At 46.1% G+C, this 25,955-nt stretch overlaps 2 protein-coding genes across 2 annotated transcripts; one reads left to right on the forward strand and one right to left on the reverse strand.

Moving 5' to 3' along the window:
• Nucleotides 1-3,335: 3,335 nt before the first annotated feature.
• LAJ45_00927 (uncharacterized protein) lies at nt 3,336-7,774 on the reverse strand (the record flags this gene model as incomplete). The annotated part of the gene is made up of 7 exons (XM_046110526.1): nt 3,336-3,401; nt 3,467-3,492; nt 3,548-4,238; nt 4,314-4,501; nt 4,561-6,128; nt 6,370-7,654; nt 7,711-7,774. 7 exons carry the CDS (start codon nt 7,772-7,774, stop codon nt 3,336-3,338), a joined length of 3,888 nt encoding a protein of 1,295 aa, XP_045975704.1.
• A 16,920-nt stretch (nt 7,775-24,694) lies between these two features.
• LAJ45_00928 (uncharacterized protein) lies at nt 24,695-25,672 on the forward strand (the record flags this gene model as incomplete). Its single annotated transcript, XM_046110527.1, has 4 exons — nt 24,695-24,887; nt 24,954-25,008; nt 25,083-25,163; nt 25,276-25,672. The coding sequence occupies 4 exons, from the start codon at nt 24,695-24,697 to the stop codon at nt 25,670-25,672; spliced, it is 726 nt and encodes a 241-aa protein (XP_045975705.1).
• Between the last annotated feature and the right edge of the window lie 283 nt (nt 25,673-25,955).

Genomic DNA, 25,955 nt, shown 5'->3' on the forward strand with positions numbered 1-25,955 from the left:
GTTTAGTTATTAGAATTTTTTGCTGTGTGTGTACAGTATATAATATGTGCTTTACCGGAATCTATTATGATGACTTATTTTGTTGGTTTACCTGCTTGGTTAAATTTGCATAGCCCTCTAAGCAATTTATTCCATGCCTCCGAGCAGCATGCCCACGATACGTTCTCCATCACCCCTATTCCACCGTAATACCAAGAATAAATTGTGGAGCCGTCGTACCGCGACCGGGAGTATGGGCCCTACTCGCCGAAAACCCCCTTCCTAATTCTACGCGCAAGTAGACTAGAGTCGCTGTAGCCTGCGGTTTTCTCGCTTATGTGACTCACTGACTAACGGATTGGTTGTTGGTCGAGTGCGGGTCTGTGACTATGATGCCATTGTAGTGTGACGTCCCGCGATCTTGGTACATATTTGTGGGACGGCTTCGGTGCCGACTTGGCAAAAACAATACGAGACATGGGTGGTATTTTGGACGTGATAGATACCCTAACGTCGATTAGTTTTATTTGACATTTCTTGACTTTAAAGGGGGTGTGAAATAGTAGAGGATCCGCTTTGAGTGTTAAGCTTCTTTTTAGTTGTTCGGGGATCCGTACAAGGAAGGTGTGTAGTTGGTTCCTGACTTCTGAATGGGGAAGGGATCGAACAAGAGTTCTGCAAGTAATGGTGTTGGCATCGATTGCCGAGTCTCCCGGCATATAGATACCGTACAATATTCCCCTTTTGATGGACGTACAGTAATGATTATCAGGTACCATATGATTATGAATGTCCGGATTACTATACTACTCTTATATTTAGTCACTCAATAACGGAAAGGATGTACGATGGAAACAAGATGAGGAAGAAAATCTTTCCATTGTGTGCCGTGAATTGATTGAAAAAATCGAAAGGTTGTTCCTCGTGCCATAGGCCGATAGCAGGTACATACATGTACTAGGTAGTACCCATATTTGTGCCTCATACTTGCCTTGGGATCTCCACAAACAGCTCCCCACAAGGCTTCTTAGAACCCTGTGGTTCTGCGCTATCCCCGGTCTGCCGCGCCTAATCTGACTCACTTCCCAAAATCAAGCCTGTCCGGAACCCTCGCCTACCGATTTGAGTTCTTTTCTTTTGGGTAAAATAGCTCTGCAATTTAAGCTTCTTAGTCGGATTCATTAGCGAAGTGGGGTCCATCGGCTGTACTGCCGTTTGGATTAATAAAGAAGTCGTTGAGATGAATAATGGATGTTAGGCAATTCAGGTGAGTGATGGTTTGTGATGGTGAAGAAGTGCATCTGTCGCGAGGTCTTGGAAAGGTTGAGTGTGGGAGCAGTCTATCAGTAGAAGTGCATATTAGTTTTAGCAAACTGCAAACTTGAGGAGAAAGGGATAGTTTTAGGAGAAAACCTACCATCAGTGCCCAGTTACGCCCCAAGTAAGCAACACACCCTCCCCACCCAAAGCCATCATATTTGAACCTCTGCTAACAACTTAAACCGTTTTATCCGGGTACTCTTGGGGCCAATGTTGAGCTGGAATGGGGGACACAACTAACCGAACGAAGACTGAAAATCAGGTGTAATAATATCTCCACACATCCAGCCATCAAATGCTGGAATCAGGAGTAGTCAAGAGTGTGATGTTAAAGGGGTGGGGGCCAACTGTCGATGGTACTGCCGGAAGTCAATGGAATATTGGTGCTTTCGGTTGGACCCATGAGGGGGCTGGTTTAACGCGGTCAACAGCATCAGTAACGTGTACATCTTACATCGGGAAAGATTTCCTGGAATTATTACCAGACCTCAACCATCTTCCTTCCCCTATGTCTCTATCCATAGACCTCCAGATTCGATGGTAAATCTCGATGCTGGAGCAGATCTGTTTACGCTTGAAAATATCCTCCTGGACTTCTACTAGTCAGAGATATGTCGGAAGTTTTTTCATCCTTCCTTTCTTCCCTTCCCTCATCAACTGCCATTTCCATGCTGGTCTACTCGTAGCCAACTTACGAATGCCTGGCTTGATTAATATCTGATTGAAAGGCAAGGGAAAGGATAGTTCCTGTATAATGGGGTTGGTTGAAAGATCAATCTCCTTGGATCTAGTACGGGCTCTCTATGGGAGTGCTAAGACAGACACGAGGTTCAGAGCTTGCATGGAGGTCTACCACAATTGATAGGTTCTTAATATGGGAGGTGGGCGAGCGACTGCCTCTCCTCAATTTCAGATCTAGGGAAGCATAACTGTATCGTATCCAATGCTCAAAGATGACCTCAAAGATATAGGTTACAAGGGTCTGGCGAAAAATTCGATTCTCTCTACACCTTGTCCTACTGCTCACATACCTCAAAAGCCACACAAGGTATGGGATTAGTGGTTACTATATAGCATGTGCGTGAATTTCATTTCATCTCAAAATTTGCGAATTGGAAAAAAGCTTACGTTCCGATGAGACTTGTGGACAACAAGATTTCTAGCTCAAGTTGAGGTTTCTCCGGCGCGGCGATTATGTATTACCCCGAGCTCAGGTCCCTACCCCCCTATAACTAATAGACTCCCAGGGGTTTTTTTTTTATTTTTATTTAATTCATTAATTGACTCCCAGGCGTGGAATGCCGTCAAATCTTTATTTACGAAATACAGATAAGCACATTCTGTCTAAGGCTGGTCCGGGCGGAAGTGATCAGGGTTTTTGTTCGTTATATGTATGTTACTACGACTATGGTCGGTTCTTTGGGAGACTTATTGGACCTAGCTAGGATATAATTAATGTAAGCGTGACGTATTCATGGCTTGATCATAGAGTCTCACTCGCATACTTTTTCTGAGTATAATCACAGGGATCTCTACTCTACTGTAGGATAAAGGTTCTGAACGGTTTCAGCCGGTTATTTTGGTAGCATGGGCATTGATTTTCCAGCCAAGGCAGTGCTATGTAATAGACACCAACCCAATAAGTTTATACTATTAGAAGAAAATCCGAATAACCATGAAATTTATACTAAATGACAATTAATGGAATCACTAGCGAAGAAGTTGCTTAACCCCTGTGATTGATTTAACACTGATTTTATTTCTGTGGAAACTTCAGTAGGTATAACAGCAATGCCTGGTAGCGATTGTGCTCGCATGCTGATACCAAATGTCTATCATTCGGATAAAAGAAGCAAAGAAGGAAAAAAACATCGCTCGAGTTTGAAAGTTGAGCAGGATGAGTGCCTCTTGTTTTCTAATACAAGAAATCAAGACTGATACGTAGAGCACTGTAATTGAAGTTTTCTTGGGGTCATAACCGCAAGTAGGCTATTGTCAACAAACAAGTCCGGTCACTTTATGTGACTGAGAAAGCATTAAATAAGTGTCTTAAACTTCCCTAGTAGTTCGGGGATCCGAAACGGCTTTGGCATTGCATCATCCTATTGTATTTGTCAGATATTGTTCAGAAATGTATTTACCTGCCTGACCAGCACTCTTTACTTACCATCCCGGCCGCAGTCATTATGGACACTATGGATACTATTAGTACAACTAGATATTTATATTATCATGGATATGTTCTCACATTGTTCAGACCTGGCATTTGCACTTATGCCGATAATTGGAATATGTCCAGTTCTCCGCTGTGCCTCTAACTGTCTAATTCTTTTAGTGGCCTCAACACCCCCCATAACCGGCATCTCCATATCCATCAATACTACATCCAGTGGCTTTCCGTCTTTCTTAGCAAACCTCGATTGCATGATCTTTTCCAGGGCCTCGTTTCCATTATTTGCTGTATCAACCACACATCCTTCCATGACCAGCTGCTGTCGAAGGACCTTTTGATTGATCAAATTGTCCTCAACAACCAGAACATGATAAAGTGGGTTCTGGCTGACCTTACGTATACTGCTTTCTTCTGAGGGGTGCTGGGGTAGATCTGGATAGACGTGAATGTTTCCGGGACTGGAGTGGTGACTATTTGGGCGTTTCGATTGATAACTTCCCTGTGTACTTGAGGGTGAATTAATCGATGCTGACACAACCGGAGTTGTTGGTTTGTCGGCTCGACAGGCCTTGATATAGAACCGGAAAACACTTCCCTCGCCTTCAACGGATGATACACCAATATTTCCCTCTTGCAGTTGACATAAACGTCTGGAAATATAAAGGCCAAGGCCACTTCCACCGTAAGTGATGTGCGTCTTGGGAACTTGATTAAACCGCTGAAATAAGTTTCGTTTATTCTTCTTACTGATACCTATCCCAGTGTCCTACTTAAACGTTAATGACAAGTATTGACCAAGAGATTTTAGGGTGCTTAAAATCAAGGAAATCAATCGAAATACCTTAACAGTGATTGTCAGAAAAAGACGCTGTCCTGTCCCCCAATCTGGGGCATCCGCCTCATCTTTCTCCGGAAGCTTTTCAGTAGGCAGGTAATCAAAGTTCGACCAGTTTGTCGGGCTTTCCAATGAAGCATCAAGTAGAACACAAATCTTTTTCTCGCCTTGTTTGAGAGCGGTGAATTTAATAGCTGTAGATGTGTGAGCTCGTTGGAGATTCGGATGGGTATTGTGGAGAATAGGAACTAACCATTAGCAACTAGATTTACTAAAATTTGTGTTGTACGGCTTGGGTCTATGTTAACCCACGAGACATCCAATAAATCATAACCTTCAAGCACACGAAATTCCCAGTGAATCCCTTTCTCAGCAAATTCGGCTTCAAACATTTTCAGCCCGTTCCACACTAAATCTCTAGGATCCGTAGGGACAGGAGTTACTGTCATCAAGTTTGAATCCAATTTGCTCACAGCCAGAATATCCTCAATAATTATTCTTTGATGATTGACGCAAAGAAGGATTGTTTGAGCTGAGTCAGTTATCTGCTCAACGTCTAGTATTTGGCTTCTACCGAGTTTATGCCTATTTAACAACCCAAGAATTCCCTCTGCTGATTGTAAGACAGCAGACAGAGGATTGCGAAGTTCGTGTGATGAAATATCAATAAAGTTCTCTTGTTGTCGTTTTCTCTCAAGTGCTTGAGATGCCAACTGTTTTTGATGGCGTGCCTCTTGCACAGCTCTTCTCAAATCTTCCGTCAATAACCTCACTCTTCCGAGAGAGGTTGCAAGTTGTTCCATTAGCATAGTAAGCCACGCGAAATATTCATGGTCATATGGTCTCCTTGGATTCAGCCCCAATATAAGATATCCAAATGTCCTTGAAGGGCTAGGTTGGATAGGTATGATAGCCACATGCGTGCATGGGTCTCCAAACCCTCTGAACTCAATTTCGGAAAGTCCTTGCTTGTAATTATACGGTACCGTTGCCAGGTCTTTAACAATAACAGAGTTTGATTCCCGTGCGAGTATCATCTCGTGATAGAATAGAAATTGCTCGTCAGGATCGGCAAATCCACTTGATGACGATGTTGTGCCCGTATTTTCTTCGTCTGCCGGAGTCATACTTTCACTATGCTCTTCGGTATGTCCACATATTACCCTAGGACAAGACGACGAAGACATATCACACTGACTCGAAGCCCCCGTGAGTGTATTTCTGGAGCTACATGTGGTTTTCCCGCCAACCCTAACCTCCTCTGGAACCAACCCGCCCTTTACTTGGAGATGTTCTGGAATTCCTAAAGCTCCGGCTAGGATACAGCTTTTCTCGGAAACGACCCTATAGAGAATTGCAAACGGGCTGTCAACCTCGTTAGAACCCAGCCCTTCAAGGACTAAGTTCCAGAAATTATCGCGATCCAGATCTCGGATAAGTTCTACATTCGTCCGAATCTTGTGCAATGTTTCCATTCGGCGGTCCTGGATTACTTGAGAAGTTCTGGAATGAGCTTGCTTTAGCACACCTTCAGCGCTTCCTGATGCTCCGATTATCGGCGAGATTATAAAATTGTAGTAGCGTTCCTCCATTGGAATGTCTCCATGAACAAATATCTGCTCGTTGGTCCGTAAGGTGGTTTTTCCATCAAGTGCGGCTTGTAACATAGGCATCATATATTCCTTGAATTTAGGAAACCCAATTTCAAATGGCTGGCCGAGGGCTCCCGGGTGTTTATCACTAGCTAGTATCTTTGCTTGTGGGTTGTACACGGCAATGAGTTCTTTACCCCAGAATACCATAGCAGGATGAGTGAATGACCTTTATTTAGCGGGATGGGGATATCAGCTTTCTGCACACTGAACGACACAGGGAATGACGTACATGACAACATTTGCGATACAGCGGAGAGATACGGGCCAAGTATTTGGAAGACCGATAGGTGATTGATTCCTAAAAGTTCGAATTCATCCGACATCAGAATGTGACTTATAATCATGATTGGTTTATTGATAATTCATTAATTGGACTTATAATCAATAGATCGTGAGGAGATTCTTACCATGGGACTTTCATCAAGAAGTCCAGATGGTCATCCATTCCTTCCAGATTTTGTGTATTTTTCTGGAGGATGGCACCCCTTGTCCAGTCCATATTAGGTTTATCCCCGAGCCGTCTGTCATAGCCTTCCGATTTTACCAAGGGCAATTCAGTTATGCCAAGCGGAGTAGAGCCTCTTCTACTACTAGGGAGTGATCTCGATGACCGTCTTGAAGTGGAACTTGATGAGGCTAGTGATCCTCGAGCTGTTGGAGCTCTACTATAAACGGGAGTGATCGTTTTACTTAAGCTTGAAGCACCATCAGTCACAAGCCGAAGTGTGATATCCGATCCAGAGCTACCTTGAGGGGACTCTTCTGTAATTGACATTCGGCGGACATCTCCAATTCCCCCGCCACCATAATTCTCTAGATGATAGTCCAAAGGAACTGCTCGCTGTAGGAAGTCCGGGCCTCCGCGAGAACCCCCGTATTTGTCCTCTTCGTGGCCCCTGCAGATGCTGGCACCTTCCCCTTCTAAGTCCCCATTTACTGATTCCATAATAGGATCGACGGTCAGAACTTTCGCCCAACTGTCACCCGTGCCTTTACCGATACCGACACATCGCAACTGCCAATCATCATTCTCCAAGGTCCACTCGGTAGGACTTGGACTTCGTTTTAGCATTTCACCCATCTCCTTGGGGGATTTGAGATCAAACTTGAGCTGAGGCTTGAGGTGCTCGAACGCAAGATTTGCGAATAAGATATCGACAGTTACATCTTCAGCTTTACTGGTCTCTAGTTTTGGCTTTACCTCCATGATCACTGTTGGCCTGTCGTCCACTTGAAGGAACTCAAAACACAGATCGTTTAACTCCATCGTCGCGTTAATCGGCCTCCAGCCAGTGACCGGCTCTCTATCCCCAATGAGAGCGACGGGGTCTAAAGGAGAGGCCTGAGAGGAAGATAAAGCGGGCGGCGGAGGGGTAGGAAGGTGATGCTCAATAGGAGGAGATAGTTTAGAACTCGAAGATTCTGGATTCGGAAGAGGCAAAAATGCTACCGGAGAGGTAACCCGTGGGAACGGAAACAAGCTGCGTCTTGGAGGAAAGGCTGGCTCTACTATATCATCGGTTATGGAGCTACGCTGCGTCGTTAGAGAAGAGTTGTTGTCCCGTTTTCTCTTGATAACCTGACGGGCACGTCTCTGGAATTTTGATATCCAGGAATGGGTTTTCTTTTTTCCTTGAAGTTCCTTACTCGATGTATTAGTCGCTTCGTGTCGTGGTTTCTCTTGTTTGGCACCTACAGGAGTTATTCTGGCTCAGGAGCTTCGATGTTATTGGACGGGAAGGGATTACCATAACTTGTCCACTGAGACATGTAGGATTTGATCCCGGGCGAGGCTCGATTTGGGTCTGACATTCTGGAGGAGCGGATTGGAATAAGTTTAATGGTTTGAAAAAGACGGCAGGGGTGGAATATTGGTAGAGAAGACAGTGAATGTAACAAACAATAAAAACAGTCGAGGTTATGTGATTGTTTATGGGGTTTTTCCAATCCAAATGAAGGCTTCGTTGTCTTTGGACCAAGTCGAAGGTTCCTCTCAGCGGTAACAGAAAGAGCAGGAGCCCACCAACTGAGCCAGAATATTTCGTTGAATACGTGGCTATAACTTCTTAGATTATAAATTGTTCATAAAGTGTTTAAAGACTGTACAACCTTGTGTTCTCTCACAAAACAGATAAAAATGTTATAATCACAAACGATCACTCGGGTGTCAACGATCCTGGTTTCGAGCCGATTCGTTGATGCTGAACCCGGCCAAACCCAGATCTCCATTTTCTATTCATCAGCATTACGAAATTTCTAACTATCTTATTTAAGATTGTCGAGTGATATTAAACCGTAAGAGGCCATATACCTCTTCTCTTGAATTAAACAAAAAAAAATATATACCTCCTCTCACTTTCCAATTGGTATCAGTGCTCTAATATCATGAGGAGTTTTCTGCAATCTTGCATGTACTTCCTCGCTAACTAGAAAGCTGAAAGTTATCAGCCCCGAAGAGACCAGAGGCAGCTTTCTTTTCCGGCCTTCCGAGTCTAGCTAGATCAGGTGTATACCACGGTGGATACTTCAAGAGCTTGTTTTACGCCTTAAGCACCAGTCATTTGATTTCCTCTAAACCCCACCCACGCACCCGTGTTTTTTTTTCTCTCACTTCAGATATTCGGTTTTTAATATTGGGCTTCTATAGGTGGGCTGTTTGGACCTGACATGTCGACATGCCTTGTCGACACATGTCTACCATATTGATACCTGTCACTGCCATTATCAGATATTTCTTGACTGTATAGCCAGTTAGACTCTTTGTCAATTAAAGAGTTAAGTCACTTAACTACCTCGTCCTACCCCCCCCCCCCTTTCCCCATCATCAACACATCACTGAGTTGACAAAATTGTTTTTAACACGAGCAAGGTTTCTGGTTCGAGTGATAGTCTATGACATAACACATTCCGCCTTCGAGCGTCACCCTAAGTTTTCTTTCCAACCCAAGGCCAACACCGCACAAAACAACGCAAATCAGTAATGGCCACTTAGCCCTTCAGCCCCTCTATGCCTATCCACGTCTCAGACCGATAGCGGCCGACCCCAGAACGACGGCCCGTCCACAGGCATTCGCAGCCAACTGTGTTTCTGATCTCTTCTGCCCCCACCCTCCCTCGCTTTGCACAAGCACTGCCGGAAGAGGCGGTTCCTACCGAGAAACCCCTCATCAAGGCTATCGGTAAACTGCAAAGTACTACGAAAGTCACAACCGAAGACCTCATCCCTTAGTTATGGATAACTGTGACCTCAGTCGGTCCGCCTTACTCTGCCGCCTTCTCACTCGAACTGTCCGCCTAGGGAGAATGTCCCAGCTATCAAGAGTCCTCGTCATTGGACGGAAACACTGGACCATACAGCAGAGCTCGCCAAATGTAAAGTGTTGGGACGATGGGTGCCTAAAAGTACCCCTCGATCCCGGTTATGAGCCGACGCCCTCCGTCACCCCCAGAACAATGTGGTATGATAGGATTGGATCTCGGGAACCTACAAGATGCACGCCGCACGAGCTCAGGACAGAATGTCGAGAAGTATTGCTCCTAAAGGTTGTCATGGGGGTCTAAACTCGATAAAAGGCTGTAGGCTCAAGATCATGAATGGGTCTTGAGTTAAAAAAGCAAATCTACCATGAAGCATCCTCGCCGATTGGGGGAATTTGGCATTATAAACCACCACCACCAGGTCACCATGACGGATGCACCTCCTCCCCGACTCGGGGTCTGTTTTCTTTGCCGATCTTGACTTTTTCGCTTTCTTTCTTCCGGTCTTTTTTTATCGCTCTCTTTTTTTTTATCTCTTTCTCACTTCGCACACGTACCGATATGGTGCCGCACATCTACGTAGTAGGTATGCTTTTACCTACGTGTAGCTATTTCACGAAGAGAATACCCGAAATAGTAAAAAAAAGCATCTCTCCACCGAAATCATAAACGATCTACACTGCAGGGATGTCCCAAACCTAAGTGATGATGTATGCAAGAAGCCCAAGGCCACCGCATACCTCACTCCATACACTCCCACAACGCAAAAGGAAAAGAAAGAAAGAAAGAAAAAACCTCTTCACCAGGTAAGCCCCTCCTCCTCCCGGAAACAAACCGAAACGAAACGAAAAAAACTTCCGATCTTAATCAAGATCACCTGATACAGTTCTGCACCAACCAGCCAGCGAACAACACACCGCAGCAGACATACAGAACGTGCGCTACAGGCAGAGACCTACGCGCGCACACAAAAAAAAACTCGTTGTGTAACATCTGTAGTTTGCCCGGGCCAGACAGCCCGCACACGGCAGGCAGCAAAGCCAGACAAGCTTGCTCGGCGGCGGATCATGTGTGCTCAGCCCTATCTACGTAGCGTACTGACATCTGCATTTGCATTTGCAGGCAGATCTCCCTCGGTTATGGAAACGATTATGCAGGCGCTTTTTTTATTTTATTTTATTTTCTGGTCCGTGCGGTGCGAGCGGGGGTGGGTGTGCAGATCGCTTTAGTTTGGTTGGTGTTCGCAGTGCGCAAGACACTTCAACCCTCGTACCTCATATTGAGAACTTGATCGACATGGTCATGGGTATGGGGGTGTTATTTATGAACATGTATTTATGGGTAGATGGAGATTCATGGATGGATGGAGCGGGATGGCTGGAGTTCCGGGGTCTGTCTGAGACTTTGAAAGTTTGAGATCTTTTTTTCGTTGTGGATGCTCTTTTAGCTGCCTAGATCACTGCTCCTACATGTACTCTAAAGTCTAACGCTTTTTTCGCGGGAAGGGGAGTGGGGTAGAGGATGGCTTTGAAAACCCGGTGAAAGTGTGGAGCGGATACGGATGAACAGATAGCCATCCATTGCCGCCTCGCTGGCCGTGGATTGGATGAGTGGATGAATGAGTGCTTGACTTTGTGGCGCTGGTGGTTTGCGTGACTCATCAGACTAGTACCAGTAATAGTAGGGTGTCGTGGTTTGCACAGCCAAACGATCAGTTGCAATCTGATATGATTACAGCCACACTAGGATCGTCTCGGTAATCGTGCACAATCAATTGCTAGCACCACCACAACTCCCGCCTATCACGGACTGCCCAGCCATTTCTAGTCTGGCTAGCTAGCTGCTAACTACCCACGTCCATCCACACCCGCTCCACTCCACAACCTATCACTCGAACTCACACCTCATCTCGAAACCATTATTCCTCACAACTACCACCACCTACACACAAAGCCGAGTAGAACCCGCTACCCTACCTCACCAAAACCTCCTTTAGCCCCATCATCGGCACACTAATCACTGCAATCCCATTCACCCCCGCCTTCTCCACCGACTCCTCATCCACCTCATCTTTTTCCACGAAAGCCCACGCACACCACCCACACCCAGCGATCACAACACACAGCACCGGTGCGGCCAGCAGTGACTTCTGCATCACAACCAGCACGAGGGCATATACGCAGCACGCGACCACCGCCAGCAGTAGTACCAGTGGCAGCACTTGGTAGTGCCGCGTGCGGATTGTGTAAATGTGGTTGAAGGGGCGGATGACGAGGGTTTGGAATAATTTTTAAACGTGCTTGATTAATTTTGTTTTTTTACGGTGGCACTAGAGGGGGTGGGGCGCGGTGGGTTTTTATGGACATGGTTCCAAGTTCTACGTGTGCTTTTCATTTTGGTAATTTGGTATGGTTATGAGGTGGCCAGGTTTCAAGGTGGAGTTTGGAGATGTGATTATTTGAGCTTGAATTTGAATTTGAAGATTTGGTTTGTTTGAGGTTTGAATTTGAAAAGTAAGAACGAAATATCCCTAACCCTGTAGATGAAACAAGCGAGTGAATAACTAAGCAGCAACAGACAACGACTCTTTCAAGAAAGGAAAGACAAAGTCGTAAAGGAAAAAGAAGACAAAAAGAAAAGAAACTTGACATGTAGCCATACATGCAATCCCTACAGCGCAAGGCAAAGGCAAAAAGCGCACACTAAAGAAAGGCTTAAGAAGAGAAGGAGAAAAGAAGAAAATAACTAAAACTGTTAATGAAACTGCGCCAAACAAAATAGAAAAAAAACAAGAAAAGAAAGACGACATAAAGTACTCCCCCAAAATAACTAACTTTTAATACATCAAGAATAGAAACTGAGATCCCCTCGGCTCCCACATTCTCCGCTTTCGTTTCCCGCTTAATAAGGTCCTCCGTTTTTTTCCTTTCCTGAGTCATAGACTCTCCGGCTCCCCACGTGACCGCCCATTGAGAATGACTGTTCCCATGTTTCATCCGATCCTAAAAATAGGAAAGGTTAAACAGAACAGTACTGCTCTCCTCGAACCACGCTAATGCCAGAGAGAAAGACAATGAGTAGAAAAAATAGAAACCACGCAAGTACTAGACAGGAGAGAAAGTAAAAAGAGAGAGAAACGAGATACAAAGATTGGAGAAAAATATGGCAGGTTGTGAAAAAAAAAATGAATCCGACCGGGGGGAGCCAACAAAAAGGTTGAATCCCTGCATCCAACTGCAATTTTCTGGCTAGAAAGCGAAGCTGGCGATTGATCAAGAAAAGAAAGAAAAAAAACCGAATTTCCCTTTAAGAAATCAACAAGTAGGCCGAATTCCGATTCTTCTTGCGCGCGCCTTTCTTCTCGCTCCGTCCAGGAGATAGAGAGATAGTGGAGATATATGCGTTGCATCCGGGACCGGCCAGCCAATTCAATCATAATGATTTACAATGACTCCGAGCAAGCAAAATTGTAGCTAGCATTGTTGCCAGCCGTATTCGCCCGCCCGTCCGCCGTCCGTGAGACCCAAAAGATCCAAACCGGCCGATAGGTCGTTCCAGGTAAAAAAACATGGTAGAATCGGGGGGTAGTGTTTTTTGGGGGGTGTCCGATTAGAGGTTTCGTTTATAGAGGTTTGCCCGAGTATGGTAATGGGGTTGAGTTGAGTTGTTCCTTTTTTTTCATTTTGGTGTGTTTCCACACTTGGTACACTTCATCGTTTCTGTAATGACAGGTGTATTAGTACATTGGAGTGGAGAGCAAGCGGAAAGCTAAAAACTTACGCCGAACATGCCCCGCGGTGCTGGTGGCAAGTCTGGGGTAGGAAGGCGGGGTGGTTGCGGCTTTGGCGGAGGTGGAGGGTTGTTTGAAGGCATCGTGACGGGAGTAGTAGTGGTTTGTGGTAGCGGAAGTGGCAAGTTGCTTGCTAGCTTGGGGTGTGTGGTATGAGGTGGAGGGGTGGACTGGCTTGAAACGGGAGCTCTAGATAGTGGCAAAGATAAAAGGTGTTCGTCCGAGTTTTATGAGTGTCAGGTAGGCAAGGATGCGGTAGTGAATATAATGTTCTTCCTAGTTCTGACCAAGCTAGATATAGATAAGCTTAAGAAGGATGCTGATGCTGAGGAGTCTTTATGTTTCTGTTTTGTTCGCAATGGAAACTTGGATGAGGGTCGAAATGAAAGAAGCTCGAACACTGGTTTCCGAATGACTCTTATATTATATTTTTCTGTCTCTGGTCCTCGGGACACAAAGGGAATAGCGCAGCAGGCAGCGCAGCAAGCTTCCTGCCAGCTTTCTCTCCGAGACGGCGGCCGCCTAGCTAGCTGCGAACTAACTGGCTGGCTGGCTGGCTGGGCACACAAGAAGAAACTGAGACGCAGCCAGGCCCATCATCGATGGGGCTTCTTTTTTCACTCCTCCCCCGGATTATTTCTTTTGGGCTTTGCGTCACACTTCCTTGTCGCTGTCCTGCTCTAGTCCAAGTCTGTGGTGGTTCATATTCTGACCGGGGGGGGGGGGGGTGGATTTGCTGCGGCAGGCATGCTATGACCCGTCATTAGGTTTCCCATGGGGTAGGGGGGAGGGAGAGCTTGCTCTGCTAAGCGGGCCAATCATTTTCGTAACCGTTGCCTGGCGTTGATGTGTTTTGTTTGGGGAGTGTGTTCAAGTCATAGCAGAAGGAAGGGAAATGGGGGGGGGGGGTGTGGAAGAAGGAGAGGGGGGGTGTGTGTGTGATGTTAGTCACTCGTAGAGGGGGAGGGATTCATTGGCTATGCCCAAGTAGGGAAACAATGCAGGGAACAAAAGGGTAGAGTAAAGTAGAGCAGTATCATATGTAGACGATGTATAGGTCGCGTTTGCGGACTCCGCCCCAAAAGCATGCTCTGAGGTTTCTGTAATAATAAGAATACATGTAATATGAGTTCTCAAATGTGGTTCGCGCGCAACGCGTTGCGACCCTGGCCAGCCCTGCGGAAGTGCAATGCAGCAAATGTAGTTAGCGTGTGACTTGAACCGATCGGTCCGTGGCTTTCTGCTAAGCCATCTTCGGTGGTGACTCATGAACCCTCTGAGTCCGACGCGGGACCGGTAATATTAGTCTTCACGGTGATTTTTGTAGGCGGTTTTTCGCCCATATCTACCCTCAAAGCTCTCCCTTAGAAGGTAAATTAGGAGGCTGGACAAGGCCGTCACGTCGGACATGAATTTTCCTCTCGCTCGCTCAATGTCATATAATATCAGTCACGGCGGAGCTCAATGCTCACAGCAGCAAGCACATTTACGTTTATCCCCAGAGGCTTGGCACATCCTTGAAGGACCACTCAATCAACCACTATACATATTCGTCTAAATTAAAAACATAGCATGGAGATATAATTACATGCCGAAAGTGTCTTGGAGGACTGGTCATCGCAACCCAAGTGTCAAATAATCCGGCTACACCAGATCTGACAACGCAGCTCTGTTTAGAGTCCAAGTCAAGGAACAATTTCCGGCGATATCCGTGTGTTGGTATTGGTTGGAGGAGCGGAATGGAGGGACTGAATGGGGGGAAGGGGAGGGGATTTTTTTTTTTTTTTGGGGGGGGGCTTGTAGGGGAAACGAATGCTTGCCTGTGGACAGGTGCATGATTACGATTGATGCAACGAAGCATGAACCTCATGCTCAGAGAGAAAGAACAACTTTCAAGATGGTATTGAAACAACGTAGCTTGTGATATAGGGTTTTCGTGTACCTGAAGGTTGTTTGCTTTGGTTACACTTGAGCCTTGGGATTGCGACAACTTTCCCATGACGTCCTAGCATACGTACACATAGAACGCGACACCTTGTCCTCTTTCTAGTTCTTCCTTCCATCATCATTCGGATGGATTGGTCTCCATTCACGCATTAACCGACTCTAAAGAAACGAATCTTGCGAAACCGAATCGTACATGACATAATAACCTTCTTCCATTTGAGGTTTCCGAGTGCCTGGATCATCCCTCCCGCACACATTCAACGAAACATTTCATCAGATGCAGCAGAGTAATCCTAAGGCTTGGATCTCGAAAAACGCTGACACATCGACGCAGGGTTAAGCACAAACTGGGAAATCTCGTACCACCAGCCCTTCGGTGGAACCCTGTGCCCCGCATCCAGAGACGTTTGCGTTGTAAACAACGACATCAAAGACTCATCGATACGCAGACTAGACGTATACTCAATTTGGAGAGACGTAAGTGTTCACCCAAAATTACCAAAATTGGGAAAGTGGTTGGAAGCCTATTAAAGATAAAATTGTTGAAAGCACAGATCAACGAGGTCACTGGTAAAGAAACCCAATTAAACTCTTTTGTGAGACGCGTTGAGGCTCTACTGATAATCAGTCACGTGATTGCGTGTTCCGGGTTAGGTGTAGTTGAGGCTGAAATGCGCGATTTTCTTCAAACCCCCACTGACTGTGTCAGCCTCCGAATACGGAATTACTCTAGAAGGTTTCCTTCGGCTCAGATCAATCAAAGATCCCTGGGAAACATGTTCAAACTGCCGCTGTACCTACCCATTTGAACAGCTTATACATAATTACTCTGACTGGACTTTCATAGCCTCTTGTGCAGGTCAAGTCTGTCTTACACACTCTCAAGGGAGTGCTTCCTATTGAACGCGAAAGGCTGACTCAAGGTCACTGGAAAAGCTGCGTTACATACGTTCAAGGTGTTCGCACTCTGTCTGGTGCGCAATATCTGGCAATACGGTGTTGGCTGCGCAGCAGAAAGCCTTATCAGTGACACATCTCGGAGGGCACTCACTTCGGCCGTCACGAGGACTCACAACCGTGGTCGCGAACAAGCATCTTGTTCACCCCGCAATGTGTTTTCAGCGACTCTACCTTCTTTAACGGCCCGTTATCGGCTGTTGGCGGGGGTGGGGGGTAGACTATGGGAAAATACAAACAGGGTGGGGCGTCGAAAGTGGACAACCAAGAAGCTCGGTGAGCTTCGAACGTAACCAGGTGACGCATTTCTCTACCATATCTACCATATCTATCTTCATCAACATCCCCAGCATCCTCATCCTCATCACGCGGCCGTACTCTTCTACATCCGACAATTCACTCGTTTCAAGATATATCGCAAAAGCCTCAATTGATATCTATTCAATCTAGACTCCAGTACAGACGGTATCCAATGATGATGGTTAGTTTTCATCTCATTCAGTCGCAAAAAAACAGTGCTCCCGACTTATTGTTTACAACTGCCGTGCATGCTCTCGTAAGAATTGTTGCTGATTTATGCTTTAGCTTGGTATTTACGAGGACTCGAGCATCAGTACGAGACAAGAGGTGAGGCGAAGCTTGCTTGTATCTACATCTCTTAGGCGCAGTCCCTAACTAGTGAGCCTAGCAGGTTGAAGTTGCAAAGTTTCTAACGAGAGTTACATTTTCTCTTGTGAGGCTCTCGAGTTGTTTGTTACATTTCGATTTTCGGAAGTCCCCGATTAAAGTAACCCGCACTCCGGATAATCTGCGCTGCTGACAGATGACGCATAATCTCGGAAACATTGCAGGTCGTCCTAACAAGATTCACCCTCACCGATTCGTGTCGCAAGTACTGCAATTCAATTAACTACTTCAGGTGCTCGTGATCAACAATTAAGTATCTCTATCGCTTACAGCGAGCACTTTATGGACAACAGGAATAGACTCGCTGTTTCAATAAAGATAACTTCGCAATCCCCAATTGGATAAAACAGTCAATTTCAACGCGCTATGACATTTGAATGGAGAATCCTTGAATAAAATTGCCTAGATGCCGACTCAAAATCCCATGATCTTTTAGCAATGGGGAAAAATCGCTCGCTCGCCTCAAGAGTTGGGGGTGATGTAGGGAATCCGGAAGGGCAGTTCTAAATTTACATCATCTGAAGAAAACCCCTGTCCATTTAGCGAGACAAGCTAATAATCCGGCTTGTTTTGGGTTAGCTGTACGGACGGTAGCGATGGAAGCATTCATGGAAGAATGGAAGAATGGATAATTTGTTTCACTCTCGGAAGGGGTTCACCTGTAAAAGATGTTCTTGGAAATACACGTGGGCGATAATCGGCATCAAGCTGTATCTGACTGGAGTAACTCTCATCGTATCCTAATCCTATTTGACCCAAATAGTTCAAATATTACATTGACCAAGATTTCATTTGGCGCGGCGTGGCGTGATTCCTGGACCCAGGTTGCGTATGGGCTTCGTTGCATCCGTCTCACGTGTGGCCCGTATGCCTTAGTAGTTGGCCAAGTATAATTCTACTTAGAGGCATCACAGGCCTATCCCCGTTACTGTGGCGTCATGGCTCCTCTTCGGACGGACGAAGCAATAGGATACCTCTGTACCTACAGCGATTACACGAGCTACCACCATCCAAAAATAATATGCCGTTCTACCAATACCGAACAGTAGTGATCTGCGGGTCACAGCGAAGGTCACCACACAGATCTGCACGAACAAGTACTAGCTAACAACTACATGAGTGATCACATGAAACGACTGTGGTGGCTGAAATCTATCTGGCTGAGGATCTTCCCACCAAGCCAGCTTGTAAATTCTTCCGAAGAAGGGCAACAATAGAGTGAGAATGATCCCGATCCCGGTGCCATGATTTCAAATAGCTTCTTCTGCTGTTACTATTAGTGTCCGTTTTGTCCAGGTACAACATACATTCTCTCCATGCAGCAACAGCCAGCAAAAGCAGCAACTAACTGTGTATCTCGTAACCTCGTATCGTGCTCGTAAAAAAACCAATTTTAGTTTCCTTTTCGTTTTCTCACATTGCGCCTTCATGATCGCCCAAGCTCTGGGTTTCAGTTTCGGTATCGGTTTCTATTTTTTTTTGTTGCGCACATGGATCCGTGCAAGGTCGGGCGAGCACAACCACGGGCACACCCCATGCCAAAACCTATCGTGGGAAACACCACAAAACCAAAAAGTAACTCCTGGCAGGAACATGATCGATCTGCGGACTCGCAACGTGGCAGACGCACGGACATTGTGGCTGGGGGATGCGCCAAAACGGCAAGGCCACCTTGCAGGTGTTTCTGTATGTACATGTATGTAGTGTAGATCTGTCCTGAATCTGCTGTGACTGCAGGTATCCGGAGTACCTGTAGGGCTGAGTACTCACCTATTTGAGGAGGAGGGGGGAGGGAGAAGGAGACTCGGAGTATTTTTACTTAGTCGGGTTGAAATACTTACTTTGTGCGCGGTTGCGCTTATGAGTTTGTTGAAGTGATGGTGCGATGCCGAGCGATGGCGAGAACGCTGGGTGCGGGTTCGTGATGGTGGTTTTTATCCTGATGTTGCCTGGAGATCCGACGTCATTTGGGTGTGTTTTTGCATTTTGAAAATTTAGTATCGGTGAGAAGGAGAAAAAAGTGATTACTAGTGAGAAAACACAATGTTCGGTTAGGAGTAGTCTGTTGCAAGTATGCATATGTTCTCAACACGATGCTGTCATTGCTCTCGTGGGGGCCGAGTAGGCACCTAGGTGGCTGGTGCTCGTAGCATAGACAATGATCATCATCATTGCATTGTTGATCTCTTGCCCGAAACTCTCGTGGCTTATGGCCCCCACCAAAACAGCTCGCCGTCGATGACGGACTACGGACCGGATAGACGGTGTAGTGGTGGAGTTTGTGCGAAGAAGAGGCGAGCAGGTGAAGACATGTAGATATCGAGCGGTCTAGGTGGGCAGAGAAACAACTCGGGGTGCACGTGGACCGGTATCGGTAACTGTTATTGAGCTGTACAGGTATTATTCTCTAGCTCCAGTCCTGGGAGTCCAGAGGGGGGAATTGATCTTCGTGCCAGGTTCTTCGGGTGGGTTGATTACAAAATCTTCGGGCCGGCTAGATAAGCTATGGGATTGCGTGCATGGATCAACCACTTCACATATGCTGGCTGCTCAGGGGAAGCTTGCTATGACTTTAGGAATTGAGGAATTCAGGAATTGATGAACACCAAATAACGAGTGATATACCATGATTTGTTCTCCGACCAATCCCTAACGCTGGGTTCTGCAAGGTGTTGTGTGTTCCAATGGTTATGAGCAGACCAATCTATTGGACGAGGGGGGAGAGAAAGACCCTCACGCCACAGTTATAGTACCCGTAACATTGGCATAGTCACGCATCTCAAATATATATGTTTTCCCGTCCCAAACACACCAACAACTTCACTAGTGTAGTCATGACATTGCTTCTTTGTATCAATTCCACTTCAGCCCAGTCAATAAAGGTATCGGAGGCGTGGTTCCCCGAGAGGCTTTATTTTGTTTATTTTTTATTTTTTTTCACTTCGAGAGAAATTGGAACTTGTAAGAATTGGCGTGGGAGAGAGTGCCCGTTTTGTTTTGTGGGTATACCTTTGAGGCCAAGTTTGTGATGGGGGTGGGGTTGGCCGGAGTTGTCGTTCAGAGGTTACGTTGGGAGTTTTGCCTCCCCCATTAACTTATCCCTAACCAGTGTGGCCCACGATGGCGAAGCACTTCGTGCCTCGCCTCGGGGAAAATGTCTCGAGGTGATACAAGGTATACCCTTCAATGAGGCCGAAGCACCTCGATACATGGCATATTCCTCGACTCGAGTTGACTCGAGTCAACTCAATAAATGCTCTTCAAGCTGCCAGAATAGAGATACTCGTGTAATAGAGCGTATTTGACAACTGTCAATTTCGACAATTGACAGTTCGGTTTTGACAGTTGGGGGTCGCAAAATTGACATTTACTTCACGAATTCTCAAATTATTTACTAGATCTCGACCATTATCAGTGGCGAGATCGAGACATAAGGCCTTTTGCGAATTGATAGAGTCCAGCTCCAAGTTCCGGTACCCTGTGCCGATACCCTCATCAATCAGAATTGACGGTTCGGCAACCGCTATTGCAGCCAGCGAACTTTCAATTGTCGGAATCGACAGTTGTCAAATACGCTCTAATATACCTGCATCCCAGGCGATCGAACCAGATCAGAACTATTGAGAACACACTGCCAAGACCTACCTCGAGGAGCATCGAGATAGCTCAAGGCATTGGTGTATATGGCTCGAGGCAACACAAAGGAGGTCTCCTCAGAGGGAGAGGCAACTCGATATACCCCGTCTTTCTCGCCTCGATGCGCTTTGTGGACCACACTATCCCTAACACCATATATATATAGTCTCGGCCTAATCTGAGGAATTGGGAAACCGCCCGCCCCCGCCTTCTCTCTTATGCCAGGGGGCGTGGGTTGTAGTTGATCTCCTTCAGTCCTGTTGGAAGAGCTCCACTTTCGCGTAACTCTTATACAGGGAGAGCGGGGGCTCCTGTGTTTGGTGTTGGGTGCAGCTCGGACGGACGATGGGAAGTTAATCATGAAATATCACTCGATTAAAGTCTCTGCTGTTAATCGAGAAGCACCTGTGATTTTCTTGTAAAGGCGGAAGGAATGGTAGATTTTCAATATTCTTACTAATATCGTCTGGAGCTCCTGTGTTGCTTAGTGCCGGTCTGCCAAAGAAAAAAAAAAAGAACCGGGCGTTGGGGGGTGGTCTTGTGGGGGGTTTTCCGGGATGATCTTTTGAAGAAATAGAGAACCGGGAACATAAAGTGTATTGTATGAACTGATAGTTAGGGGCGGGGAGACAGGGAGGAGGTTCGCTCTTTATAAGTACAGTTTAGAGAACAGGGTGGCTCTAAGATAAAAGAACAGAGAGTTTGGAACCACGTCTAAACAACATGAAGGACATGAAATATGTAGATAAAACCTATATGTACATGTACTTATGTAGCTGTAGTATAGGAACAAAGATTTAGGAGCTTCGCAGAAACGGTAAAGATATCTGGGTTTGTATTTATTTCATAAAAAGAACAAATTCTTTGATACATAAAAGGAACAAAAGGTACTGCAGATCTGGCATCTACTACCCCCACCCCTGGGTTGAACCGTGGACCTTCTATAGACGTTCAAAGGTCGGCACAACCACGCGGTGTTCCGGAAGGCGAGTGTTAACCGGTAGGCCACTCGCCCATGTGTGTTATTGGCCGGAAGTCCTATTTGAATGCCAAGCCTATTATCAAAGCTTACTATCGCTCCATCAGTGCCAAGCTACTAGTAGATAACAATCTTGTGATAAGCGAGGTGTAAATTGTAGATGAGAATCTGATAAGATAACACACCACGATACTGAATGCAGGACCTTACGTAGTGAAGGAGAAATTAGCTAGCGACATACTCTTGAGAGTTGAAAAGAACGGGAATGGTCGTCATAGAGTAGGTGGGTTTATTAAATCGTCGAGTGCTGCGTATATACGTACTCCATACAACTACAGAAGCTCTCTCCGAGTACAATCTAAACACTACACACACTCACGGGGTGAAGGCGGATCCCGTCAGATGCAGGCGGTCAGCGATTTGAGGCCAATAAAAGAGTTAGGTTATGGACGCCAAGGGCAAATTACTGCAAACAGAACCATCAAACAGGATCCGCCGTCAGTAGGTGAGCGACTGTAATTGTACAGTAATCCCCAAACGGCGTGCCCATAGGTGGTTGTGTATCTACACAGTCCCATCCCATCATCATTCTAAAATCTGTCAGGTACGATGTCCGATACTGCAGCCGGTTTGAACTTAGTGGCTATAGGCAATGAACAAAAGCCAACAGTTTGCACAGATTATGGTCCCACCGCGTGAAATCCCCTAAAGAACCTTTACGGAGCAATTGTCTTAAGACAGCGTTCCTGCCGCTGAGATATTACAATGTGCGGGTGTGAAGCCGCAGATTATACAGCAGGAAGATATGCTCGAAGGCGGATATCTTCGGTGTCGATCACCATTCTTTGCTGGAGTTTATCCGACTGCCGTAGAGTCTATACCCATATACTGAGACTGAAGGAATTTAATTAAGTCCTGTGTAATCGGAAGTATCTAACGGAGAGCTGAAATTACTTGAAGTTTGAGTCGATTTCGATATTATGGTACCACTCGTCCCTTGTTGGTCTGTCTGGGATAATAATGTATCCTCACCTCAAGAGATTGTAAAAACTAGTTATCCTGCATTGATCATAATTGGTGTTGGTATGCGTATCTAGTCTAGAAAGAAAGAGTAGGAGAAGGGACGATCCCCAGAACGTCAGCTGGGTAGGGAGTGGGATTCATAAGGGATCACTCGATACTATATGTGTAGCCTGGATTTCATATTACACGAATACGTATCCTTGAGAATCCAGCCCAAAAAATAAGACGGGTCTGACCGGCGCTAAAACCGCAAGCAGCTGTCCGTGAAACGTTTTTCCTGGTATCGCACGTCTTTGATTGACCACATCACTCAGAGAAGTCACAACCACACAATCATGCATAGTGGTAATACAGAAATTACATTCGTCAAATCTAGTTATGTAAAAGATTCATCTATTCCTACTTTTAACGAGTCTCGTGTCGGTTGTCTTGGCTAAACTATTATCGGAACCGGCCTTTTAAACTCGCTCCACCCCTCACTTCTGCATTACTCCAATTTCACCAAGTTTTAGCCCCTTCTCTTCTATCAAATCGTTTAGTACGGTTACCAGTATTGTAGGTACTTCTATCCCAAGCGGAAGTTCGTCGCTAACAAAATCTGGTTCACTGTCTCCGCACTCCCTGAATTTCTCTGCTAAACGTATGGGGTAGCCTCGCGCATCACTCCCTGATTCTGCAGGTCTATACTCTACATGGTCAATCCTAGACTTAGATCAAACGTCTGACGGGGTATCTCTAGAAGCACAGCATCATGAATCAGTGGCATGGAGACGGAAGAGTCCCTCAGCACACAAGGGTAGTGCTCGGAGCTTATTAGAATCCGGACCGAAGTTGGGGTATAGACGCTGCCTAAAATTGAGAAGAGGAGGAAGTGAAAGAGTTAAAGGATTAAAGAATAGGCACCCTTCATTGGTAATAATAGTGGGTCCGGTGAGCGGGGAATGATGAATCGGTGGATTGGCGAATCGGGGAATCCGATAAGCAGAAAGGAAAAGACTTGAGCGACGGTCAACAATCTAGGAGGCTCGCTAACTGGACTTACAGACTGCCTAGTGGGTGATGCTGGTAATATGGCTATATACCTAGCTGACGACAGCGATATCTACTAGAATACCACAATATTATCCGCTCAGGCACTAGGAAATAAAAACTGCTTAACCACGTCTAGTGCATCCCTGCCACGACGCCAGAAACATTTTTACGAACTTGATATTAAGATGTTAATCGCAGGTGTATTCGCCGCCTTGCTTTTGGTTCGCTAAATGAAGACCCGTTTAACGTTTGTAGAGGTGAGTGTCTCCGGCAGAATTCGAATATAAGTGTGGCTTGGATAACAATAGCAATAGCAAGAAATCTAGATACACATGCTCAAATCACTAGAGTCAGCAAGACATCCGCGATCCTAAGTGTTCGTGGCAAGGGGACCGGGAATGATCAAAGCCCTGGTACATACATAGCCGATTGACCACGAATTCAGGCATGTCTGTGGTAATAATATCTTAAAAGGTTTACGGAGTTTCCGACAGAGTCTCTAGTATCTGTTGCCGATCCGCTGCGGGAATCCTCTATATCTTCCCCGGGAACCCATGCGGAATATGCCATGCCCGTATGCACTCCTGAAGACGAACAATCCCTCATATAACGTCGGCTTACCCGAACCTGCTGCACTTTACATTAACGGGGGTTCCCGGATAAGGTGTGCTCGTATTGCAACTCATGTACGGGTGTAACGCGGTGTTGGTTGTGTCACCTGTTCCTGGAAATTAAAAGTGGTAAGTGCAGTTTCACACAGCAACCACTCACTTCCTTGATCTAGGTTTGACGTCGATCGAGCCAATTATTATTACAGCTCTTAATTACGTTCTCAATGCTTACCCCCCCCCAGAATTGTAATTAAGCATAAAGTTTCCCGGCTGCTTTTCCTGCATTTTGGCAACAACCCCTTGGGATCGTCGGTCGTTAGTTCTGCACGTTGGGGTCGCGCACACGTAGGTAATGCTTGATACGCCTCATTGGCCTCTCATGGCGCAGGTACAACCCGGAGTTGGCGCTTGGTTGGTATCGAATATTAACATGCTACAAACAAAGGACAGTAGAACATTAGTTAGTGTTACCGGCTCGTATTGATTAGATGTAATGGTGGGGTAGTAATTTATCACTGCTTTTTATCCAAATAAGATCGCCTTTTATACATATACCTTCATTCTTTTTCCTCCTAAATCTAGACCTGGGGCTGAAGAAAGGGTGCCTACATACTGACAATCCCCCAATCTGGAGGAGATATAAAAACCCTTCTCCATCCTCCGCAATCGTCCCATCCTCCGCAATTGTCCCATCCTCCGCAGTCGTCCCATCCCCATCCTGTCTTTCAGCACTCCACTCGTTGTCCACTCCCACCTTCGTTGCAAAAGTGAAAAAACAAACACTCTTTTCCAGCCTAAAAAGAAAGAAAAATATGCACGCCTTTACCCCCCTCTTCGTCTCTCTGCTCCTCAGCAGCACTGCCATCGCCGCCTCCAATGTCGGCATCATGCCCCGCAGCATCCTCCTGAGTGGCCGTCAGCTCCAGTGCTCTGGTGCAAACCCAAACATCTGTGAGCAGACCGAGAACACGATCAAGTGTGGGCAGAACTGCTGTTCCGACGGAAGTATGTATCTCGCATCCATTCATTGTCTGTGTAGTTAAACATGCTGATATGTGTTCCGGGGAATAGCTAGCTGCGAATTTGGCTACAGCTGTGAATCTGGTGGAAGGTGCTGTGATATCACGTATGTTATAACGAAGTCTTGATAGATGCGAAGCATTATCGTATGCGGGTGCTGATGAAGTGTGGGTGTAACAGTAAACCACTCTCCCAGTGCGGTGTAGCAACACTCTGCTACGATGCGAGCGATTCTAAGTGTCCCGATAATGAGGCCTGCTGGTTCGTCTATTCCCCTTCCTTTTGTTTTCCGTGGTTGTTGTCGTCGGGGGTGCTATGTAGCTTGAAGTCCGATCCTATATGTTGTTCATGGCTAACGACACTCCAACTATAGTCCTAGCAGCGCCCCCTACTGCACCTACCAAGGTGGACGCGCAATCTGCGAGCTGAACCAAAGCTTCACCATCACCAACACACTCACGTCCACCTCCACCAATACCAACACCGTCACATCTACCCTCAGCTCCGTTGTGACCCCCAGCATTTCTGCCACAAAGAGCTCTGAATCTTCTTCTTCGTCTTCGATATCGTACACCACACCCCCTGCCTACAGCAGCTCTTCCACATCAACCATCCACCCGACCACTACGAGTGTCGGCAGCAACATCACTGCACCGAACTCCACTGTGTCCCAGCCACCTGTGTTTTCCGGTGGAGCAGCGGGTAGGGAGGGATTTTTGGGCGCGGGAGTGGTCGCCGTTGTGTTGGCTGTCGGTGGGGCTTTTATCTAAATCTAGCTACTCGACTATATGTACCTACTTGACTACATGTGGGCATAGATGGAGGGTTTAATACCTAGTTTGTGAAGGATTGGTTACGTATGGTACGGTTAATTTAATTTATAAGAAACTTTAAAGTCTATATACGGAAACGGAACTCAGCGTGGAAATAAATGTAGAAGGTGATGTAGTTGTATTGTATTGTTGCTAGGTGATCATGACTACATGTAGATACCACCTAGCCCAACCCTCCAAAATCCTCCCAAATAATCATTACCCCAAACGCCCTCCCTGG

Source organism: Morchella importuna (genome assembly GCF_003444635.1).
Source record: "Morchella importuna strain M04M26 chromosome Unknown Morimp01GS002, whole genome shotgun sequence".
Lineage (NCBI taxonomy): Eukaryota > Fungi > Ascomycota > Pezizomycetes > Pezizales > Morchellaceae > Morchella > Morchella importuna.